This window comes from Ursus arctos, unplaced genomic scaffold (genome assembly GCF_023065955.2).
Source record: "Ursus arctos isolate Adak ecotype North America unplaced genomic scaffold, UrsArc2.0 scaffold_26, whole genome shotgun sequence".
NCBI classification, from domain to species: domain Eukaryota; kingdom Metazoa; phylum Chordata; class Mammalia; order Carnivora; family Ursidae; genus Ursus; species Ursus arctos.
The window spans coordinates 25,565,053-25,586,901 of NW_026622941.1; the positions used below are offsets into that span (position 1 = coordinate 25,565,053).

General features: G+C 38.4%; 2 protein-coding genes across 3 annotated transcripts in view; one reads left to right on the forward strand and one right to left on the reverse strand.

Annotated features, from left to right (window-relative positions):
- The window catches only part of MRPS35 (mitochondrial ribosomal protein S35), a 57,807-nt gene extending 44,324 nt beyond the window's left edge, over positions 1-13,483 (forward strand). For both annotated transcript variants that reach the window (XM_026502210.4, XM_057318998.1), the window contains exon 8: positions 2,333-13,483. In XM_026502210.4, coding sequence (XP_026357995.2) covers positions 2,333-2,602 — 270 coding nt within the window. In that variant the 3' untranslated portion in view covers positions 2,603-13,483. The remainder of the gene's footprint in view (positions 1-2,332) is intronic.
- On the reverse strand, positions 5,421-20,182 carry MANSC4 (MANSC domain containing 4). Its single transcript, XM_026502196.4, has 4 exons — positions 19,748-20,182; positions 17,204-17,738; positions 13,926-14,060; positions 5,421-11,496 (listed from the first exon to the last, which is right to left on the reverse strand). Exons 2-4 carry the CDS (start codon positions 17,490-17,492, stop codon positions 10,823-10,825), a joined length of 1,098 nt encoding a protein of 365 aa, XP_026357981.2. The 5' UTR covers positions 17,493-17,738; positions 19,748-20,182; the 3' UTR covers positions 5,421-10,822.
- Between the last annotated feature and the right edge of the window lie 1,667 nt (positions 20,183-21,849).

The following is a 21,849-nucleotide window of genomic DNA, read 5'->3' on the forward strand; positions in this document are numbered from 1 at the left end:
AATGAAGGAGGAGGGTGCTCGTGCTCCTCCAGGCTCACCTGGCCACCTGCGGGCTGAGGAAATCAGTATCGTGGCACACCTGTTACGCTTTGGCAAAGCAGTGTAGAATCGTATATGCCAAATGTAAACGGAAGATAAATGAAATGTTGGAAATTACCAGTGAATTTACTTTGGTTACCTCTTCTCTTTAAGTATTTCAAAGTAGGTAAGAAAATCCACATAAACCTAGGTGAAAGTTATAATTTTTTAAATAGTTAATATCTTAATTGCTTCTCTTAGTTGTCTTCTAGCAGTCAAGAATGAAATAATTAGGAATTTTTAAAAAAGGTATGAGGTAGATTGTTTTACTTAATACTTTATAGAATGTATTTATTGGCATCTTAAAGATACTTCATTTGTAAGTTAGAATTATGAAGGAGCTATGACACTGTCTTAGCATTTAAAGCACTTCCAAGAGTAGATTTAATTTAGGGCATTTTTTTTTTTAAGGGACTGACATTTACTTCTTCTCCAAGTATTACAGTAAAAATTAGGTGGGGTAGGATAATTTTGTCAGTTTTCTTTTTTTTTTTTTTTTAAAGACTTTATTTATTTATTTGACAGAGAGAGATAGCCAGCGAGAGCGGGAACACAAGCAGGGGGAGTGGGAGAGGAAGAAGCAGGCTCACAGCAGAGGAGCCTGATGTGGGGCTTGATCCCACAACGCCAGGATCACGCCCTGAGCCGAAGGCAGATGCCCAACCCGCCGTGCCACCCAGGCGCCCCATGTCAGTTTTCTTTTTAATGTAAAATTCAGAGTTTGGCCATTAGAAGTTATTTGCAACAGGCTTGTACACACAGGAGACAAGAAGTTGTTTCACATTATCCACCCATCCTGTCCCTCAGCCAAGGCTATAGCCTCAGTACCAGAGAAAAAAGGGGTATAGAGTTGATTCTCAACCAGATAATATATTTCTAGAACATGAGTTGAGACATTTTCCTCAGCCATAAATTCAGGATAGGGAGGTGGGGCAAACAATACGTAGGGAGTTGTGAGTACAGGTACCCCACTTTGGCTAAGGGATTTGAGGGTCAGGGGAAACACTCTACATCCTATTGGTTTGTCTTGAATGGAAGGCTGCTCAGTTAGAAGGATTAAAGGAGGATTTCTTTTTCTTGTGGTTCTCTGTGGTGGAAGAGACTCTTTTTTGGCCTCCAGTGACCCTGAATGGGGTTAGCTGAGTCCATGGTATACCCAGTGGCCTGTTTACAGTTGGCAGGGCTCCTTTTTACTCTTTGAGGGACAAATTTCCAGTGCTTTTTCTCTTTTCGTGGACTCTAATAGTGAGGTTGGAGACGGGAGGGAGGCGTGAGTGGAAACTGTCTCCTTGGTACTCACTTAATTCTGAGCAGATTTGGAGCTCTGTCTGCTCAAGTTGGGGTCTCTTTCAAGAGCAGTTTTCAGAGAATACAAATCTTTCTTTAAATACTTCAAAAATGTTATAATTTGGGGGGGCTTACCACCTTAAAAAGTTTTAAGAATATTGGATCATTCTATAATAGCATATAGCTCAGAACATGTTTTGTGTTAGTGTGGAAAGAATGTGGCTGGCATTCAGCACTTCACTGAACCAGGGCATATTATTTATTAGCTGCATTCCTTGATTTTTCACAGAATGTTACATCTTCATATAAATCATAAATCTGAATTATATTACTATAAAACCTAACAACAGTGTTCCCTAGAATAGCATGGTAATAATTTTTGTAAGAAAAAACAAGTAGCAACAAAAATCGTGTCCATGCTAGGAACAGAAAATAAAGATAATAACAAAACAAACTTCCAGAATATATGAAGTCATTATGACTAAAAATCATGTATTACACAGTATTTTATATTTTTTATTTTATTATAATAATTGGTGTTCCTTGTCTTCCCCACAGGCATGTTACAAAAAGAAATGAAGTCTCTTCTCAACTCTGTTATTTTTAACTTCAGAAATGTGAAATGTTGATGTCTTAGAGTTTAGAGATTAGAAAGCTGCAAAAAATGAGTTTTCTGTATCTTTTGGGAAACAGTATTTGTGAGTGAAATTTGCAAGGCAGATAAAGTACACACTCTGTGGGTAAGAATTAGTAAGCGGTAATGGAGTAGTCACATAATAGAGTGTGGGGTCCTGAAACAGTTGGTGGAGGTGGACGGCAGCGCTGTAAGGGAGGGAAATCGAAGTTTACATACAGAGTGTTGACAGGGACTCTCCACATTTTACAGATTCTCTTTCCCTGAAACAAAAGCAAAACTTTGTTTTTGGATAGCATTTCTCAGATTTCAGAACTCATTTCTTCCTTTCAGAAAACCGAAGAATGGGAGAAAGATAAGACTGAAGCAGACATGGAAGAGTATGTATGGAACAATAGCTCCTCTGAAAAAAATATCCTGGAAACACTTCTGCAAATGAAGGCTGCTGAGAAAAATCTGGAAGTAAACAAAGAAGAGCTCCTTGGTACAAAAGAAGTTGAAGAGTACAAAAAGTCTGTTGTTAGTCTTAAGAACGAGGGGGACAATGAAAATACCCTTTCTCGGTACAAAGAATCAGTGAAGAAACTGTTAAATCTAATGTGATTTATTTAGAAAAATCGGCTTGATTTGTTAATTTTATGATTTATCTATAATCATCTCATTTTATAGAAATTTGAAAATACTAAAAAAATACCATTTTTTCACCTGTTTCAGATTTTTTAAAATTACTTTCAGATGTAGAGTTTAGTGATTCATCAGTTGCATATAACACCCAGTGCTCATTCCATCAATTGCCCTCCTTAATGCTCATCACCTCGTTACCTCATCCCCCCACCACCTTCCCTTCAGCAACCCTCAGTTTGTTTCCTAGAGTTCAGTGTCTCTTATGGTTTGCCTGCCTGTCAATTTTCATCTTATTTCATTTTTCCTTTCCTTCCCTTATGTTCACCTGTTTTGTTTTTTAAATTCCACATATGAATGAAATCATATGGTATTTGTCTTTCTCTGACTTGTATCACTTAGCATAATACTCTCTAGTTCCATCCAAGTTGTTGCAAATGGCAAGATTTTATTCTTTTTGAATAAAATTATTATTATATATATATATATACATGCCACATCTTTATCCGTTCATATGTCAGTGGACATCTGGGCTCTTTCCCTGTTTTGGCTATTGTGGACATTGCTGCTATAAACATTGGGGTGCAGTTGCCCCTTCGGATCAATATGTTTGTATCCTTTGGATAAATGCCCAGTAGTACAATGCTGGGTCATAGGGTAGCTCTATTTTTAACTTTTGAGGAAACTCCATGCTGTTTTCCAGAGCAACTGCACCAATTTGCATTCCCACCAACAGTGTAAGAGTTTTCCCTTTTCTCCACATCTTCACCAACATCTGTTGTTTCCTGACTTGTTAATTTTAGCCATTCTGACTGGTGTGAGGCGGTATCTCATTGTGGTTTTGATTCGTATTTCCCTAATGCTGTGTCTGTTGACCATTTGTATGTGTTCTTTGGAGTAGTGTCTGTTCATGTCTTCTGCCTATTACTTGACTGGATTTTTTGGTTTTTGGGTGTTGTTTAATAAGTTCTTTATAGATTTTGGATACTAGCCCTTTATCTGATAAGACATTTGCAAATGTATTTTCCCATTCCATAGGTTACTTTTTAGTTTTGTTGACTGTTTCCTTTGCTGTGCAAAAGTTTTTTATCTTGATGAAGTCCCAATAGTATATTTTTGCTTTTGTTTCCCTTGTCTTTGGAGACTGTCTACCAAGAAGTTGCTGCAGCTAAGGTCAGAGAGGTTGCTGCCTGTATTTCCTCTAGGATTTTGATGGATTGCTATATCACATTTAGGTCTTTCATCCATTTTGAGTCTGTTTTTGTGTATGGTGTAAGAAAATGGTCCAGTTTCATTCTTTGCATATGGCTGTCCAATTTTCCCAACACCACTTGTTGAGGAGACTGTCTTTTTTCCACTGGATATTCTTTTGTATCCTGCTTTGTAGAAGATCAGTTGACCATAGATTTGAGGGTCCATTCCTGGTTTCTCTATTCTGTTCCATTGTTGTGTGTGTCTGTTTTCGTGTCAATACCATACTTCTTGATAATTACAGCTTTGTAATACAGCTTGAAGTCCGGAATTGTGATGCGTCCAGCTTTGGTTTTCTTTTTTCAGAATTACTTGGGTATTCGGAGTCTTTTCTGGTTCCATACAAATTTTAGGATTGTTTGTTCCAGTTTGTGAAAAATGTTGATGGTATTTTGATAGGGATTGCATTGAATGTGTAGCTTGCTCTAGGTAGCGTAGACATTTTAACAATATTTGTTCTTCCAATCCATAATCATTGAATGTTTTTCCATTTCTTTGTGTCTTCCTTAATTTCTTTCATAAGTGCTCCATCATTTTCAGAGTACAGATCCTTTATCTCTTTGGTTAGGTTTCTTCCTAGGTATCTTCTGGGTTCTGGTGCAGTTGTAAATGGGGTTGATTCCTTGATATCTCTTTCTTCGGCTTCATTGTTAGTGTATGGAAATGTGACTGACTTCTGTGCATTTATTTCATATCCTGCAACTTTGCTGAATTCCTGTACCAGTTCTAGCAACTTTTGGGTGGAGTCTTTTGGGTTTTCTACGTAGAGTATCATGTCTGCGAAGAGTGGAAGCTTGACTTCTTCCTTGCCAATTTGGATGCCTTTTTTTCTTTTTGTTGTCTGATTGCTGAGGCTAGGACCTAGTACATGTTGAACAATAGTGGTGAGAGTGGAAATCCCTGTCATGTTCCAGACCTTAGGGTAAAAGCTCTCAGTTTTTCCTCATTGAGGATGATATTTGCTGTGGGTTTTTTGTATATGGCTTTTATGATATTGAGGTTTGTTCCCTGTGTCTCTACACTGCAGAGAGTTTTTATCAAGAAAGGATGTTGTACTTTGTCAAATGCTTTTTCTGCATCTATTGAGAGGATCATGTGGTTCTTGCCCTTTCTTTCATTAACGTGGTGTATCACATTGATTGATTTGCGGATGTTGAACCACCCTTGCAGCCCAGGAATAAATCCCACTTGGTTGTGGTGAATAATCCTTTAATTTCTGTTGGATCCTATTGGCTATTTTGGTGATATTTTTTGCATCCATGTTCATCAGAGATACTGGTCTATAATTCTCCTTTTTGGTGGGGTCTTTGTCTGGTTTGGGGTTCGAGGTAATGCTGGCCTCATAGAATGAGTTGGGAAGTTTCCCTTCCATTTCTCTTTTTTGAAACAGTTTCAGAAAAATAGTATTAATTCTTCTTTAAATGTTTGGTAGAATTCCCCCAGGAGCCATCAGCCCTGGACTCTTGTTTGTTGGGAGATTTTTGATTACTGATTCAATTTCTTTGCTGGTTATGGGTCTATTCAGGTTTTCTATTTCTTCCTGTTTCAGTTTTGGTAGTTTATATGTTTCTAGGAATGCATCCATTTCTTCCAGATTGCCTGATTTGTTGGCATATAATTGCTCATAATATTCTCTTATAATTGTTTTTATTTCTTCAGTGTTGGTTGTGATCTCTCCTTTTTCATTCATGATTCTATTTATTTTGGTCCCTTCTCTTTTCTTTTTGATAAGTCTGTTAGAGCCTCCGTTTTTTACTGCATCTCAGTAATAGCATTTTTAATTTTGGCCTGATTGCATTTTAGTTCTTTTATTTCTACAGTAAGGGATTCTCTAGTATCTTCTATGCTTTTTTTCAAGTCCAGCTAGTATCTTTTGTTTTAAGTTCTAGTTCAGACGTCTTACTTATAATCCATATTGATTAAATTCCTGCAGAGAGTGCTACCTCCTGTTCTTTTCTTTTGTGGTAAGTTTCTCCATCTCATTATTCTGTCCAGAAAATAATAGAAGAAAGAGAGAAAAGACAGCAATACTTCCCAAAAGTGGCCACTTTTCTGTTTGTAGCATTGCAGCATTTCTTTTATCAGATCTCCAGTTGATATTGCAAGTGTTCAGAATGATTTGATAACTATCTAGCTGAATTCCAGGGACAAGACAAACATGGGGTCCTCTGCTCCTCTGCCATGTTAACTCCAGCAGCCACATCACACTTAAAGTATTTTTTCATATTAATGCATCATAACAATGATTATTCAACAGTTTTCTTATTTGTACAGTGTAGCAGTAGAACTAATTAGAAGATCTGTGTGATTCCTTCTGGTTTGAAAGTGTTTTTATTTTCCTTCTGTCATCACTTAAATATTCACATATATACATATATTGTTATTTTGTCTCATATTTCTTTCCCTACAAATTAGCATCTATTGGTTGCTTTTGAATACAGATCTTCCTCAACTTATGATGTCCCAACAAATCCATTTTGAGATGAAAATATTGTAAGTTGAAAATGCATTTAGTACACCTAACCTACCAAACATCATAGCTTAGCCCAGCCTGCCTTAAATGTGCTTGAAACATTTAACAGTACCCTGCGGTGGGGCAGAGTCATCGAACACAAAGCCTATTTTATAATGAAGTGTTGAATATCTCATATAATTTATTGAATACTATACTGAAGATGAAAGAATGGTTTTATGGGTACAAAGGGTTCAAGTGGTTGTCAGTATACCAGTTGTTTACCCTTGTGATCGCATGGCTGGCTAGGAGCTTTGGTTGCCGCTGCCCAGCATCATGACAAAGTATCATCACATATTACTAGCCTGGGAAAAGATCAAAATTCAAAATTTGAAGTGTGGTTTCTACAGAATGTGTTACTGCTTTCACACCATTGTGAAGTCGAAAAATCGTTAAGTTTTGAGTCATATTAAGTCGGGACCAGCTGTAATGACTTTATTATTTGGGAAGCTAGGCTCAGAACCCAGTCCCCTGAATATAGTTCAGTGCTTTTTTACATAACTGCTATCTACCCAATGCATTTTTCACATATGCCAATTCTGATTAGAAAAAGGTTTTTGGAAGTATTTTCTAGCCGGGAAAGTTTGCTCCATTCTTCTCTTTTGGGCTCACTTTATGTTAATTCAACTCTGTTTAGCATCCTCCTTTATGTTTTCTGGGGGTCTTTTCTCCAAGCCCAAGCTTGAAGAAAAGTGGAAATGGAGATTAGCCGGTATTCATCTCTCTAGATTCCCCAAGTTAGAGCTTCCACAGCTCAGAAAAGAGATGAGGTGTAAGGACCTTGAAATTAATTGGAGTAAATGACAAGAACTGCCCTGTGAAGTATTCCATTCAATTTAGCTGTCAGTAGTTCAGTATTTTAAAGTATATTTGTTATTTCTTACCTCTTCCAAAGTTGTGATTAAGTTAAATTAAAATAGGGGAATTATTGAGTTTGTTATTTGTCTAAGACTTATTTTGCCTAACAGAATTAGAGAACATAAATGAAAGCCAGAAAGTATTTGAAAACAATTACCCAAAGGATTTATATGAAATGAAGATACGATTTGGTATTAGCAAGGCCAAGAATGTGTATGTTCTTAAGTATGATAATATGACTTGATTGCAAAAAGAGATACATTGTAATCCACTGCATGGAAATAGTAAATGAAAAGCAAAGTTAAGTAACTTTTAGATCAGGTTTAAAGCAGACTTTAAATGTATTAAAATGGTATATTTCTTAGAGATTCGTGAAGTTTAGGGAAATTCAGATGCAGAAACAGGATTGAGGAAGGGAACATTTTAAAAACAGTTTGAGGAGAAGTGATCATTTGGGAACATGTAAAGAGGTGGTAGACTAGGGTCGTCCATCCTGTAGTAATAATACAATGCAGATGAAAGCAGAGGAGGTAACGATGTGTAATAAAGAATCTGACCTGGCCCAAAGAGAGGTCTGGCCTTTGCCTGCAGCTTCTAGGAGGTCATCTAAGTCACACCTCGTAGGAATATCTTTGTTTAGGGTGAGAGCCAGTCACAATGGATTTTAGGGTGGGGCTGGCCACACCTGACAGTCTTAGCCATGCCAGAAAAACCACATGATTTAGAGCAAGGGGTTTTGAGTCACCTGGGATCAGTCCACCTGGCAGGTGAGATAACTACCCAGGTAATCACTCAGTCATACCCATGTAGTAGCGCCTCTATAAAAACTTTGAACGCTGAAGTTCAGGCAGGTTTCCCTCATTGGCAATACTAGGCATATTATCATACATTGGTACAAGAAAAGTAACACGTCTTGCCTCTAGGGGGAGAAGAAACCAGAAGCTATGACTTTGGAAGAGACTTCATCCTATGTGCTTCTTCCCTTGGCTGATTTTAATTCATATCCTTTCTCTGTGATAAACCATACCATGAGTATAACAGCTTTCCTTGAGTTTTGTGAATTATTCTAGTGAATAATCAAACTTGAGGGTGGTTTTAAGAGAGACCTCCCCACTCCAAATTTATACTTGGTGTCTCGTAGAGCACTGTACCCTCTAGCCTTTGCAATTTGCCTATCTCCAGGCAACTGACCTGAAGACAGGCTGTAGCACTGACACCTAATGGCAAACTCCTAGAGCTGTAAGATTAATACAGAACTGCCTCAAATGGAAAGCAGTTGCTATCATTGTAATTTTAGCAATAATTAAACAGCACTGTTTATCATTAATCAGATCTTTATCCTTTAAACTATTAATATTAATTGAACCAATATATACAATGAACATGATATTTATCCTTATAACGAGTGTAAGGGATATTTGCTGCATTGATACACATTCCCTGCTGACGTCAGACTCTTAAAGTTATATAACTCAGAAGTTGCTTAAACACGTAGGCAACTAAGAAATAGGACAAATCTGTTTCCTTAATTGTGGCATGCTTTAGTTCTTTCTTTGCATATATTCTTCCCAACATTGGTAAGTATTTCATAATACTGGACAGTTACAGACTTTTTAAAAGAGGTCTGGCTAGTTACAATGTTGGAAAGATTTCAGTATCATGGTTACTTCACGATTGAGTGTAACAATCTTGGCCTTGGTTGTTGACTGGGCCTTGAGAATCTTTGATTGTTTCTTAAGGAAGTTTTAAATTCTATTCAGATCTCTTTTGGTCCTTGTGGCTTCCAGGAAGGACATGGTTTCTAGGCTCGGCAATTTTTTTTTTTTTAAGATTTATTTTATTTATTTGACAGAGAGACAGCCAGCGAGAGAGGGAACAGAAGCAGGGGGAGTGGGAGAGGAAGAAGCAGGCTCCCAGCAGAAGAGCCTGACGTGGGGCTCGATCCCAGAGTGCCGGGATCACGCCCTGAGCCAAAGGCCGACGCTTAACAACTGAGCCACCCAGGCGCCCAAAGGCTCGGCAATTTTTGCTTCCTGGCTGACTCTGGTCTGGTTGCATCTAAGTCTGTCCTCAGTTTATCTGATGGTCACAGGTAGTGGCTGAAGAAGAGGAGTATGAGTTTGTTTTCTTACAAAGGTAAATATGTTTTCTCAAATTATGGTCATTTCTATAAAAATACCAATTTTAGGAAATGAGCAAATTCTGAGAAATCCCAAGGAAGAAAAACCTTTCTTTAGCAGCCCTGGTTTTTTGGGAAACCTTTAAACAACTTGTTTATATTTTAAAGAAAAATAATCTTTTAAAAGACTGTACAGATAATTTTTAAAGGCTGCTTCTTGAATTATTTATTTAAATATAATTTTAGGGTAATTTAAATCTTTATATCCTCCCTACATAGTACAGGCATTTTTTTTCCTAATGAATTAGGAAAGAAATTGATATAATTTATGATATTTAATATCATGACTAGCAAATAAGGGTAAATTGATGAAGTTTTTAAATTCAGACTTTTATTTGTGGCTAATATTCCACTCATAGAGATTTTGTATATTTCTTTCTTATATTAGACAAAGAAACAGACATTTTTTCCCCCACACAGTGTCAACACTAGGGAAAGAAACAAATACCTCTTAAGCCACTGGACAGTTTGTTTTAACCTAAGAGAGAACAGAACTATTTTGTTAATCCTGTAATAGGATTTCCTCTTAATCTATTCTTCATGCTTATTGGCTGTCTTTTAATATCTGTCCTCATATTTAAAAAGAGTTTCAAGGATTAGATTAAGGGTCTAAAGTTTAAAATCACTGGAGACTTAATTGAATTAAAGTGTCTGCACTTCAGGGTGGGGGCGTAGATCTGGTGTAAGATTTGGACAGAGCTCAAATACGTACAGCTAATATTTGCACCTGGGAAAACAATGCATACACATGAGGAATGGGAACTGAAACTCCCAAGGTTTATTCAACAGAGATCAACACAAAACTCAAAGATTCCAGTACCAAAGTTATTTGAAGGCATGTCAGCTTTCAAAAATGAAGACGGTTTAGGATTAAGAATTAATCAATTGAAAGTTAAAACTGTATAAAAACAGGCAGCTGTTTGCACATGGGTTAGTAACTGTAATAACAGCGCTCTTCTGTCCAAACCAATAAAAGATTTTATTAACATACATGACAATAATTTGACCTTGACAGGAGACAAATATTATGTTATGGTGTTTTCCTCTCTGTATCTTTTTTCCATGCTTTTTGGGACAATGGAAGCTTTTAATCTAACAGTGATTTCAAGCATGAACGTTTGAACCAGATTACCTATTAAGTCCTGCCTTCACTGTTTATTAGCTCTGTGACTTTAGGCAAGATATTTAGCCTCTCTTCTCATTTTCTCATCTATAAAATGTGATAATATTTCAAAAAATAAAAATAATGAAAAAAAGCAGTTAAGTTTATCAAGCATTTGGCCTTTTTTGAGAGACCAGTAGAAGTGGACATCCTATGCAATTATTTTTTTTAACCAAACTGCCCTTGTCTTAAGGAAACTAAAAATGATCCTCTTGGAAGTTTACAGTCTCTCTGTAACTTTTAAGAGTTCCCCTTTAGAGTGCTAAATTTTTTAATTTGCCTGGATTCTGACTTTCTCTGTCCCAACTTGTACTGGCCCTGCTGCTTTCTACGGTATCCAGATGCCAGGATGATTATACAACAGCAAAGGAAGACGACAGAGGTACAGAGGGCTACCGGAGCCAGCCACATCTTTGAAGTCATAGATGCCCCATCAGGGGTCATGTCTCCCTTCTCAGATGTGTGGTTTCTGCTGTTGGACCCCTTGGTTTTGTTTAGTAATTGCTTGCTACTGTTGAGTCGGGATGGAATAGGCCTATGAAAAAGTTTTGTGTCTATGGGAACAAAGAAAGGAGAAATAGTCTTGTTATCTGGATTATTGATGAAATCAGTGCTGTGTGAGACCATATTTACATCTGTGATAATGGAGTCATTCAGGGAAATGAATCTTGCCCAAGAATCTGTGGTTAATTCCCTGGAATACCTGGTATCGTCTGTGTTGACAGCCAGATCTTGATGTGTGGTTATTGATGGCGCCTCTGTGGATGGCAGCATTTGGTTTATCACAGTGGTTTGTTGTTTATCTAAATGCGTAGCTTTTAAAATCCGTAGTCTGTCCCATGTGTTAGATGAAGAACGGGTATTTAGATATGTGGGAGGTGATTGTTCAAAAACCAGCAAATCTGGATCTATACCTGAAAGATAAATAAGGCATCATTCATTTTATTTTTTATTTCAAGGAGAGAACGTCAAAGCACTGTTTGGAGAGGTCTCGGGTTTGGCACTGAGTTAGTGAACTAAGCTTAAGTTCAGGTTCTACTGTTGCATACTCCTGAAAGGCTTAGAAACATACTGGCCACATTTGAATTTATCTTAACTTTCTAGAACACTTCGCATTATAAACAAGTTTGGCTACTTCATGGAGGATTCTTTGTGTCTGCCAGGGCTTTTGGGTAACAATAGCCAATGTTAGTGTAAGAACTGCAAAAAAACTAACCATTTGAGATATATAGCATTTTAAAATGAAGTTTTAAAAAAATAGGGCCTGAGAAGTGTAAGTGTATTCAAAATCAGGAGCAAAGCCCTCCGTCTCCTCCCTTCCCAGTCCCTGAGGGTCCTGACTTTGTCTTCAGTATTTTCTCTCTTGTAAAGGAACTCCTTTCCCTCTGACTTCAGACAATGTGCAAATATTGCTCTGCCTGCAAAGGGAAAGGAAAAAAACCTCTCCACAGCTTTTCAGTTGTCTCTTCTATCAGTTTCTGTGTCTCTCTATTTCTCCCTCTAGACATACCCACATCCATTTCCTTTCTTTGTTGTTTGCCTTCTGCCATCTTGTTCCATCCTCGCTATTCTGTCAGAATTATGCTTCTGAGGTAATCAGTAGTTTCCATATTTCCTGATCAGCCTCATTGCTTTGACTTCTCTTTTATCATCAATACTGCTAACCATCCTTTCCTTAAAATTCTCCTCCCGTGACTCCCGGGAGCGCAGTCTCTCTTGGCACTTTACCTCAGACTGCCTGCTTCTCGTTTTTTTTCTTTAGTTGGTTCTCTCTTTGGTCCTAACTGGTTGTGTGCTTTCCACAATCCTTAGTCCTTTGTCTTCTGCTGAATTTTCTCTTCATCTCATCCCTTCACCACACACACACACGAGCATCCTCATCAACTGTCACCACTAGATCGGTGGCACTAAAATCCATATCACCAGTTACTTCCTCTTTCTTGGTCTCTGGTCTCATTTCTCCTGTGCTCTACTGAAGGTTCCCACCTGGACATTCATGTCATCACTGAACATTCCCAAAGCCAACATCATTTTGTGTGGCTCTCTGTCTCTTTCAGTGACCGCACCAATATTCCATCACCCATGCTGGAATCTCTACGTACTGCAGAGCAATCTTGGACGCCTCTCTCTCCTTTTCCTTCATCTAAAAAGTAACTAGGTCCTATCCAGTTCCCTCCCAAATGTGCTGGTAATCATCCCTCCTCTTCATTGCAGTTATGGTTACCTTCTCCAGATCTAATGCCTCCCTGACTAGATACTCTAATTTGCATCCTGCATATAACTTTGCTAGACTAAAGACAACCACACTCATGACTTTAATGATGGCGTTTTCTCATTAAATGCCTTTGCTGGTTCTCTGTTGCTGACAAAGTCAAACCAAAACACTACTCTGTCCAAAGCCCTTTTGAAACCTGGCCTACCCTATCGTACCCAGATTTTCATTGCAACCTCAACTATGACCCTTTGGTAGCCGGACCTGTTTTCTTTCTTTCCCGTCGTATGATACAGAACTCCTTATCTTGCCTGTGCCTGGCCTCTTCCATGAAGCTGCCTCTGAATTTAGCTTTCTTTAAGTCTCCTTTTGAGTACTTGTGCTTGAGACAGTATCACGCATTTTTGTATTCAATTACATGTTCTGTGCTAATCGTGAGACTTCTCACATCAACTAGATTGTAAGAGACTCGAGGGCAGAGACATGGCTGCCTCTTCGGCAGTGCTGCTCCCAGCCTGCATTAGGTGTTCAGTAAGTACAAATCAGTGACAAAATTTATCGCCTTTGTATTTTGATGGCAAAAAGCTATTCTTTCATATTTACCAATTTGCACCCTGAGTTTATGTACATGGGCAAAGGACACTTAAATGTGTACTTATCTGAAATAAAATATACCAGTTATCTTGGGACCATTGCTATGCTAATGTATGTTAGTAAGTGCATTTCCTTGTCCTTGACATGCATTTAGTAGAATCCTTGTATGCAGTGTCCATGGACCTCAAAACTGACATTAAGCATTTTCTTTATTCCTGGTAGCATCCTTAGCCCCTGCAGTAGAAATGCCTATTTTGACTCTTGCTGGGGGCTCCTGGAATAAATGTAATGCTTAAGCTCTTCTTCACATACGATTTGTTATCATCTAGAATGAACTCATCATTGCTGAGCATGCCAAACTAAAGGGAATTTACTTTTAGTTTTCTGCCCTGGATGCCCAAAACTTTTCCAGATAGAGATCGCTGGAAAATAATGATTGATACATGGTTGTTGCCCGCCAGTTTCTAGGTTATATACATCTCTACTAGAGCATTACCAACATTCTTCAACATACATACAAAATACATAAATCATTACCTTCTGTTATGTTGTATAAAATGGCACTGGTTCCAGGCTCTAATATGCAGCTCTCCAGCGTTGGGCAGTGAATATGGAGGCAGTTGACATTGTCATGAATAGGATCATGGTAGAAGACAGCCACGTTACAGGAAACTGAAAGGAAAAGCACATCTGCAGTTGGTTTTGGTTTCTCCCAGCTGGATGAGCTCTGAGTAACTTACATTTCTTTCAAGAACATTGGATTGGGGCGCCTGGGTGGCGCAGTCGTTAAGCGTCTGCCTTCGGCTCAGGGCGTGATCCCAGCGTTCTGGGATCGAGCCCCACATCAGGCTCCTCCCCTGGGAGCCTGCTTCTTCCTCTCCCACTCCCCCCGCTTGTGTTCCCTCTCTCGCTGGCTGTCTCTCTCTGTCAAATAAATAAATAAAATCTTTAAAAAAAAAAAAAAAAAGAACATTGGATTAACAGCAATATATCGCAGGGCTATGTTCAGACATAGAACATTGTGAACTACAGTAACTGTTTCTATGAATATGGAAAATGCTTTTTATAAGAAACTATCTAATCTTTCACACACTCCATTCCATACAGGATTACCTGGGATCATTTTCCAATCCCAGTATTTTATGTTCATGAAAAGTTCAATTGGCTACAGAAGCCCCTGGGGATTTATACATATCAGATTTCTAGTTGCAGTGCCCTCTCAGAATGCTAAGGCACTGGAGTTCACCAGAGAAAGAAATAATGAAAATAAAGCAACAGATGTTGTAACAAAAGAGGGAGTCATGGGAAGGCAAAAACTGCAATTACTGGGAGAGGCCCAGATGGTGGAAAGGCAGCAGGCCAGGTGAACACTACCCTGACCCTGATTATAGAGGAGCACTAGCCCCACGTTGCAAATCACACGTCCTACGAAATCCTGTTCAGTGTCCTTTATTTTATTTTATTTTTTAAGATTTTATTTATTTGACAGAGAGAGACACAGCAAGAGAGGGAATACAAGCAGGGGAAGTGGGAGAGGGAGGAGCAGGCTTCTCGCTGAGCAGGAAGCCCGATGCAGGGCTCGATCCCAGGACCCTGGGATCACGACCTGAGCCCAAGGCAGACGCTCAGACTGAGCCACCCTGAGCCACCCAGGCGCCCCATGTTCAGTGTCCTTTAAAGAGGAAGAGTCTACTGACAAGGATATGAGCATTTGGAATTCTAATGGGTAGGGGTACATCACTTACGCTATCTCCCTTCTACCAAATAAGTTTGCTCCATACAATGTATCCTGTTATTTCTGGAAAACCTTATGTGTGATTTGTTGAGTGCCAGTCTTTAGTCTGTCCTACCTAAAGTGCAAAACAGATTTTCCCCCTGCTGCCATGTAGGAGGAACCATGCGCTGGGAAGTATCCATTGACCAAAGTTATCAACTTCTTTAATAAAATAAGAAGACAGAGGGATAGCACACAATGACCAGACCTCAGAGTATGCCTGAAGCTGTTGTGGAATTGCGGTTGGCCAAACCTCTGCGGCTTCTGTGTAAGGTTAACTGTGGGGAGCTGCATCTCCCCCATTACTTCTGGGGAGTCCAGGAGGATAAAGAAGAGGGCAGAATTCAATTCATTGCTAATACATTTTAGATTACAAATGCATTCCCTGAAGACTGGGCTGCCACGTTCAAGGAAAAGGACTAAAAAATATTCAAATTTAGACATCTAAATTTTTGATAAGAAAGTAGTTGATGTAAAGAGAATAATTTTAAAAGATGTTTTATATTCCTCTTTGTGTACACTTTAGAGTTCCAGCCCTGAACAGGTTAGCTATTGCAGGACTGTGGCTTTTTAAAGTTCTGGCTTCCAGCTAAAAACAGAGACGTGTGTTCGTGCCCTTTCTTCTGGAGGAAGAAAACCACAACTTGGAAGCTACAGGGGCTCTAAAATCATGGAATTCTACTAGAAGCTTATCGTATCCCTCTGGAAGTCCAGAAGACAAAGTTTCCCTACGATGGACAGTCAGGTAAATTGATGCCATGGGAAAATGCTGAAAGGTATCCCCCCTTAACCACCTTCCCTCAAGGCTTATGGGATTTAAAAGCATCTCTCAGGTGAAAATCTGGATTGGCAACCTTTTCTAAAAGATTTCCCTTTAGGGGTGTCTGGGTGGCTCAGTCGGTTAAGCCTCTGCCTTCAGCTCAGGTCATGATCCCGGGGTCCTGAGATTGAGCCCCACATCAGGCTCCCTGCTCAACCGGGAGTCTGCTTCTCCCTCTCCCTCTGCTGCTTCCCCTGCTTGTACTCTCTTGTTCTCTCTCTCTCTCTCTCTCTCTCAAATAAATAAATGATTTTTAAAAATATTTCCCTTTAAAAAATTAATTGCTCTCTTGTGTGCCTGACTAACTTTTGAGGGCTTAGCCTGGGACAGCTTCTCACACTGGTCGGTTTATACCCTCCGGTAGCCTCAATCTGCATCCCAGAAATCTTCCATGCATACTTGGATAAGAGGCACTGGCAATTAATAAGTCGGTATCAAACCATGGAAAGAAAGTGTGGAAGAACCAAGAGAATTATTTTAAAGTGTTGTGTTGCTTTTGCTGTTTCTTTCCAAGTAGCTTTAAAATCTTGGAAAAATGAAAAACAAATGAAAGAAGTCTTTAGACAATTGTAACTGGAAATTCTGCAATAATGAAATGTTTTCCTCATTATAAACGTTGATCATATTACATGGGTGATGTTTAACTCTGATTGTGGATTTCAGACCAAAAAATCGGAATATTTAAAATATATATTTCTTTTCTTTCTTTTTGCTATTTGACATATATCTACCTATGTCTTTCAAAACATCAATCATAGTCTAAATTCCTGCTCAGTGCAACCCATATTTGCTCAACACAAGCAAGCACATTTAAAAAATTTGAAATACTGATATCACCAAAAGAACTTTGAAAAGGAAATTATTATAAATATTTTTGAAATCATATATGCCATATTTGAGGGCTATGGAAATATTGTTAGTTAACCCTCAAGGAAACATTTTCATTTAGCACTTTAGTGAAGAGAAGATTTTGTGTTACCTGTAGGTTCCATGGCATTCTGGGTGGTTACCAGATTTGTAAACTGAGCCAGCACTGACCCAGATGGGCAAAGTCAGTCCTCAGTCTCTCTCCCACCCTCCCCCGTCCCCACATCTCTCCCTCATCTTCCCTAGTTCTGTTCATCTGTTTGTTCCCTGGAACCTCTGCCTAGGGCTCCTTACTTAGGTCTTCATTTTATAAGTTTCTCTGGATTTTTGCGCAGGCATATCATTAATACTTACCATCCTTCCTAAGGCAGCAGCTCCTGCCGCATTTCTGGCCGGTGCTTTCCGAATAATACTTCAGGAACTGAGCTCCCAGCTTCTGAGACTCCTCCAGGTCAATCAGAAGCCCTGGAAAGCGACGGATCCAACAGTCTCTGTAAAAAATGGTGGGTGAGCAGAGTGAGTCTGACGTCCACCCCATGCTTAGGAGCAGTATCAAGGCTGTTGCCACCACCGCCACATGCATTTCCCTGTACAAAGACTGGGCAAGAAGTCTGAGTTCCAGACAGACGCTGAAGCTGATCATCGGGGTTCAGGACAGTTTCTGGAACTTCGAGGCTGTTGCTAAGGGACTCTCCTGGAGAGTCACCTTCTAGAAAAATGAAGCCATTCTTTGACTGCATATCGATTTTTCTTTTGTTTCTTCCCAGCTAAGCCCTAGGTGAACATTTGACTTTCTGACGTTAATTTTGAACATTTTCCAGGCCATTCTGATACTCTGTTCCTTACCCTCTTGAAGACGTGGATTCTCCCCTCTGTTTTTCTTCTTTTTCTGAAAGTGAATGGTCACAGACACCTCTTACTAAGTAAATATAAAGACAAGTGGAAACCCTAGCTAAGAGTCTTTCTGAGAAAAACAATAATTTAGTCACGATGTCAGATAAAGGAAGGATCCATTTCACCAGAAACAAGGGGACTGCTGTATGGTTTTAAAGGAACCTGTGACTGCAGATTTTTTTTTTAATTATTGGGGATTTTTTTCCTTATGAATTTAAGTTCTAGTATTTACATAAACCAGAAAACCAGTTTGTGCACTGGTTTAAATTCTTTGTTTTTACTAAACAAAATAACAACAACAAAACCTTGAAAGTAAATGAAAACTGAAAATGAAAAAAAATGTTAAATTTTAATTTTGCAGTGATTTTGAAAACATTGAATGTGGATATGTGGATCCTGGTCACTTCTTGGAGCCAGGCATCCCCCCCCCCCCATAAGGCCAGCCACAAGCTCTCTTCAAAAAGAGCAAATGAAAATCATTACAGTGAAAATTGTGAAGAAATTCAAAATGGGGGCCATCTAATCTGTTTTCTGAGATTCATGTTTGAAGTTATAAAGCATACTTCTTTTTGAAGCATATACAAAAAGGCATAGTATCTCTGATTGAAGCAGAAATAGTTGCTAAGAAACGTGTATTAGGGAAATGATGAAATGGTTTTAAATTTCTGAATATTAATAAAATCACTTCAATTGCGATGCCAAAACATTTGAAAAGATACTAAAGAGGGCAAAAATGGCCTCTCACTTTTGTGAAGATTGCAGTTTCCATATCCATGATGATGATGTCCAAGATTACAAATTAGTTCAAAGCACGAAATTGTTGCTTTTTTGTATCCATTTTTATACCAAGCATAAGTGAAAGTCAGCTTTTGGCATAAAGTATGGCTGAACTGCTCTTTTCAAACAAAAAAAAATGAAGCTTTTTCTATCCTGTGATCTGGGGTCTTTCATACCTTTTGCATAATGCCTCATTCACTTACTTGACACAAAAATGTTAACATTCTTTGAATTTTCATTTCTCCACCTGTTTCGCGATACTAGCCTATCACATATCCTTTGATTTTTAGGAATATGTGATTTAATCAATAAGAAAAAGAAAATATTCAAAAGGCTGAATAACTTTAAGAACAAAACATTTTACTTTCTCCTAAGCAAAAATTATAACATGGATTAACTCCTAACCTTGCATAAGCCGCATAAAATAAACTAAAAATGGTAAATATGTTATTCTATTGAACTTCTCATAGAAAGCAAGTTTCAGTTGCTTAGCTGCAAATAATCAGACTGTTCTATCTGTTCCAATGGGAAAGGGAAGAGAGGTTTCCTAATGGCAAAGCAAGCAACAGGTGAGGAACAAAAGATTACTCCCAGTTTCTCCATGAGGTTGCATAGATATTGTGATTAGTTCATGCCCTGGGGACATAAACCAGAAAGTCAGCTTTCTAACCTTCTAACCTCTGTGTCTTTCAATCACATTAAATGCAGTTTCTTTCGTGTGATATATAATTCCTTGAAGTTCTCATGTATCCTGCAGGGATAATGGAACAACCCACAATTGCTTAATCCTTTTGCTGTCAAATGGTGTTGAAGTAAAGATCAAAGTTGTATTTTAAAGAATCTCCAAGTTCCAGTGTAAAAGCATGCTTTAAAATTTTAAAAACAATTTTTTTGGTGATTGCATAAACACTCAGTCTGGAAACCAGGGACTTCTTGGAGCCAAGTATTTTGAAAAGGAGAGATAGAAACTGGACTGCAGGGGCAGAGGGAGGAATCCACAATGGGCTGAGATATGTGGCCCAGAAACCTCTAGTCTCAAAACTTGTCATGTGAGATGAAATTGCAGAAACAAGAAAGCAATTCTAACTCTGAATAAAAAATTACTATGTAGCCTTTGTATAGATTTTATCAACTACTCAGAACCGTTACACTATTGCAATGCAGTGATTTATTGTACTTCTTTCCAACTGGGTGCTCTTGAGAGGGGTTCAAAAATTGGATTCTTACCTTAAAACCTTTCTTCTCTTCCGAGAGCCTATTCAGTTGCTCTAGTGTGGGAATCAGAATTCTTATAAGTGTCCCAGGTGATTTACTAAGATTTTTGGAAAACACTGACTGCAAAAAAAATGAAGTTTTGCTTACATGAAGATGCTCAATCTGAATTAAATATGAGCCATTTTTATTTTATTTTTTTAAAGATTTATTTATTTGAGAGAGAGTGTACACATGGGGGGGTCGAAAGAGAGGAAAAGGAAAAACAGACTCCCCACTGAGCGGGGAGCCTGATGGGAATGGTGGTGTAGAGTGGAGGGGACTCGCTCTCCTGTCCCTACCCAGAGATCGTGACCTGAGCTGAAGCCAAAAGATGGATGTTCAGCCCACTGAGAGCCACCCAGGCACCGCTGAGCCATTTTTAAGGAACTGTGCTACTTAAAACTCATTTAAATTGTCCCATATGCTTTTGTGAAAGGAAAAGATTTCAGTTTTGCTTGTTAAAAAAGAAAAATATTTTTTCTTAAAATGTTTTGCTTTTTATTAAATTGATATATATTTCACTTTAAAAATCTGAACTATACAGAGAAGTACAAAAAGAAAAACTGTAGTCTTATAGTCTTAACACTTTCGTTAACATCCTTCTAGACATCTCTATTAAAAAATAGATACATATATACCATTTTACATAAATGGATTCATACTGTTCCGGAAACTGTTTTTTAAAGATTTATTTATTTATTTTAGAGACAGGGGACACAGTGGGGAGGGGCAGAGGGAGAGGGAGAGAGAATCTTAAGCAGACTCCACACTGAGCATGGAGCTCACTCAGGGTTCGATCCTACAACCCCGAGATCACGACCTGACCTGAAACCAAGTCTGATGCTTAACCGACTGTGCCACCCAGATGCCCCTTCAGAAACTGTTTTTTAAGAATCTGGTGTAAAATCATATTTTTCAGGGTTTCTAAAGAAAGATTACATGTGTATCCAAAGTTGTAATGGCACTACGGTATTTCATTCCACACGTGTGCCAAAATTTACCCTGCACTTCAGCTTCCTCAGCTGTAAAACGGAATAAAAAATAATACTGTGATCCACGAAAAACACTGACAATAGGGCCTGGCATATAATAAACATTCAATAAATGTTAGCTACTATTACTGTTATACATTATGTTTTCCAATTTTTTATTATTAAAAGCAATGCTGTGATAAACATTTTGTACTTAATTTTTTTTTCATTCTTGGTCATAAGGTGTATTTTCCATAAATTCTTCAAGAAACAGCCAGTGTCTGACTCTTACTGTAGTCTTTTGTAAAAAGATCATAATAACATAAAGTGTCTGAAGTGAGTCATAGCACCACAAAGGCCAATCTTTATTATTCATTGTTCAGTCAATAACAGATCTATAAAATTATACCACCAGTTATATATAAGCAATATTTTCATAAGGCTTAGAAATAATATTCTAGATCTTTTGTAAATGAGTTTATATTGCTTTAACTTTGCATTTCTAGCTGAACAGAAAACTTACTGTGTGAGTTATAGGAATGATTAGATCTTTTAAGATACTTCCAATCCTAAATGACATTATTATCATATCAGGGCCAAAAAGCTTACAGGTTCAGTGCCCAGTATTGTCAGACTAACACCCCAGATTCTCTGCCCAAGCTAATCTTACTCTGATAATATCACTGGGCGTGAATTACCTTTCTGATGTGCATCACTCTTTGAGTGTGGTTTTTTGGGTCTGTTTGGAAGGCAAGAAAATACCAGTCTGAGGCATATCTCTGACGTTTGGAAACAAAAGCATCCATTGGTGAAAGATTCTAAAAGGACAGAGAAGAGACTAAGAGCCTGTTCTTCTTGGCTGACCACTGAATCTGGCATTGTCTCCGTCCCAAGTCCAAGCCTCTTTGATGGAGGATGTGCACCCCAGCAAAATTCCCCAGCTGAAGGCCTAATACTGGAGGTGGCACTTTACCTTCCCAAAGAGGTTGCTACATGCATGGTCACTCCCCACTAAGAACCTTAGAATGTCTTGACTGCACCCTTATTGAGAACAGAAGTATGAGAAATTGGTTGAGAATGGAGTTTTATCAGTAATGATTTAAA

Excerpts from the sequence above, each read along its gene's own strand:
- MANSC4 (XM_026502196.4), bottom strand. The coding sequence starts at position 17,492 with ATGATCAGCTTCAGCGTCTGTCTGGAACTCAGACTTCTTGCCCAGTCT. Across the intron at positions 14,061-17,203 it reads CTGCTGCCTTAGGAAGGATG|TTTCCTGTAACGTGGCTGTC; the intron begins GTAAGTATTAAT and ends TTTTCCTTTCAG. Across the intron at positions 11,497-13,925 it reads TTTATACAACATAACAGAAG|GTATAGATCCAGATTTGCTG; the intron begins GTAATGATTTAT and ends TTTATCTTTCAG.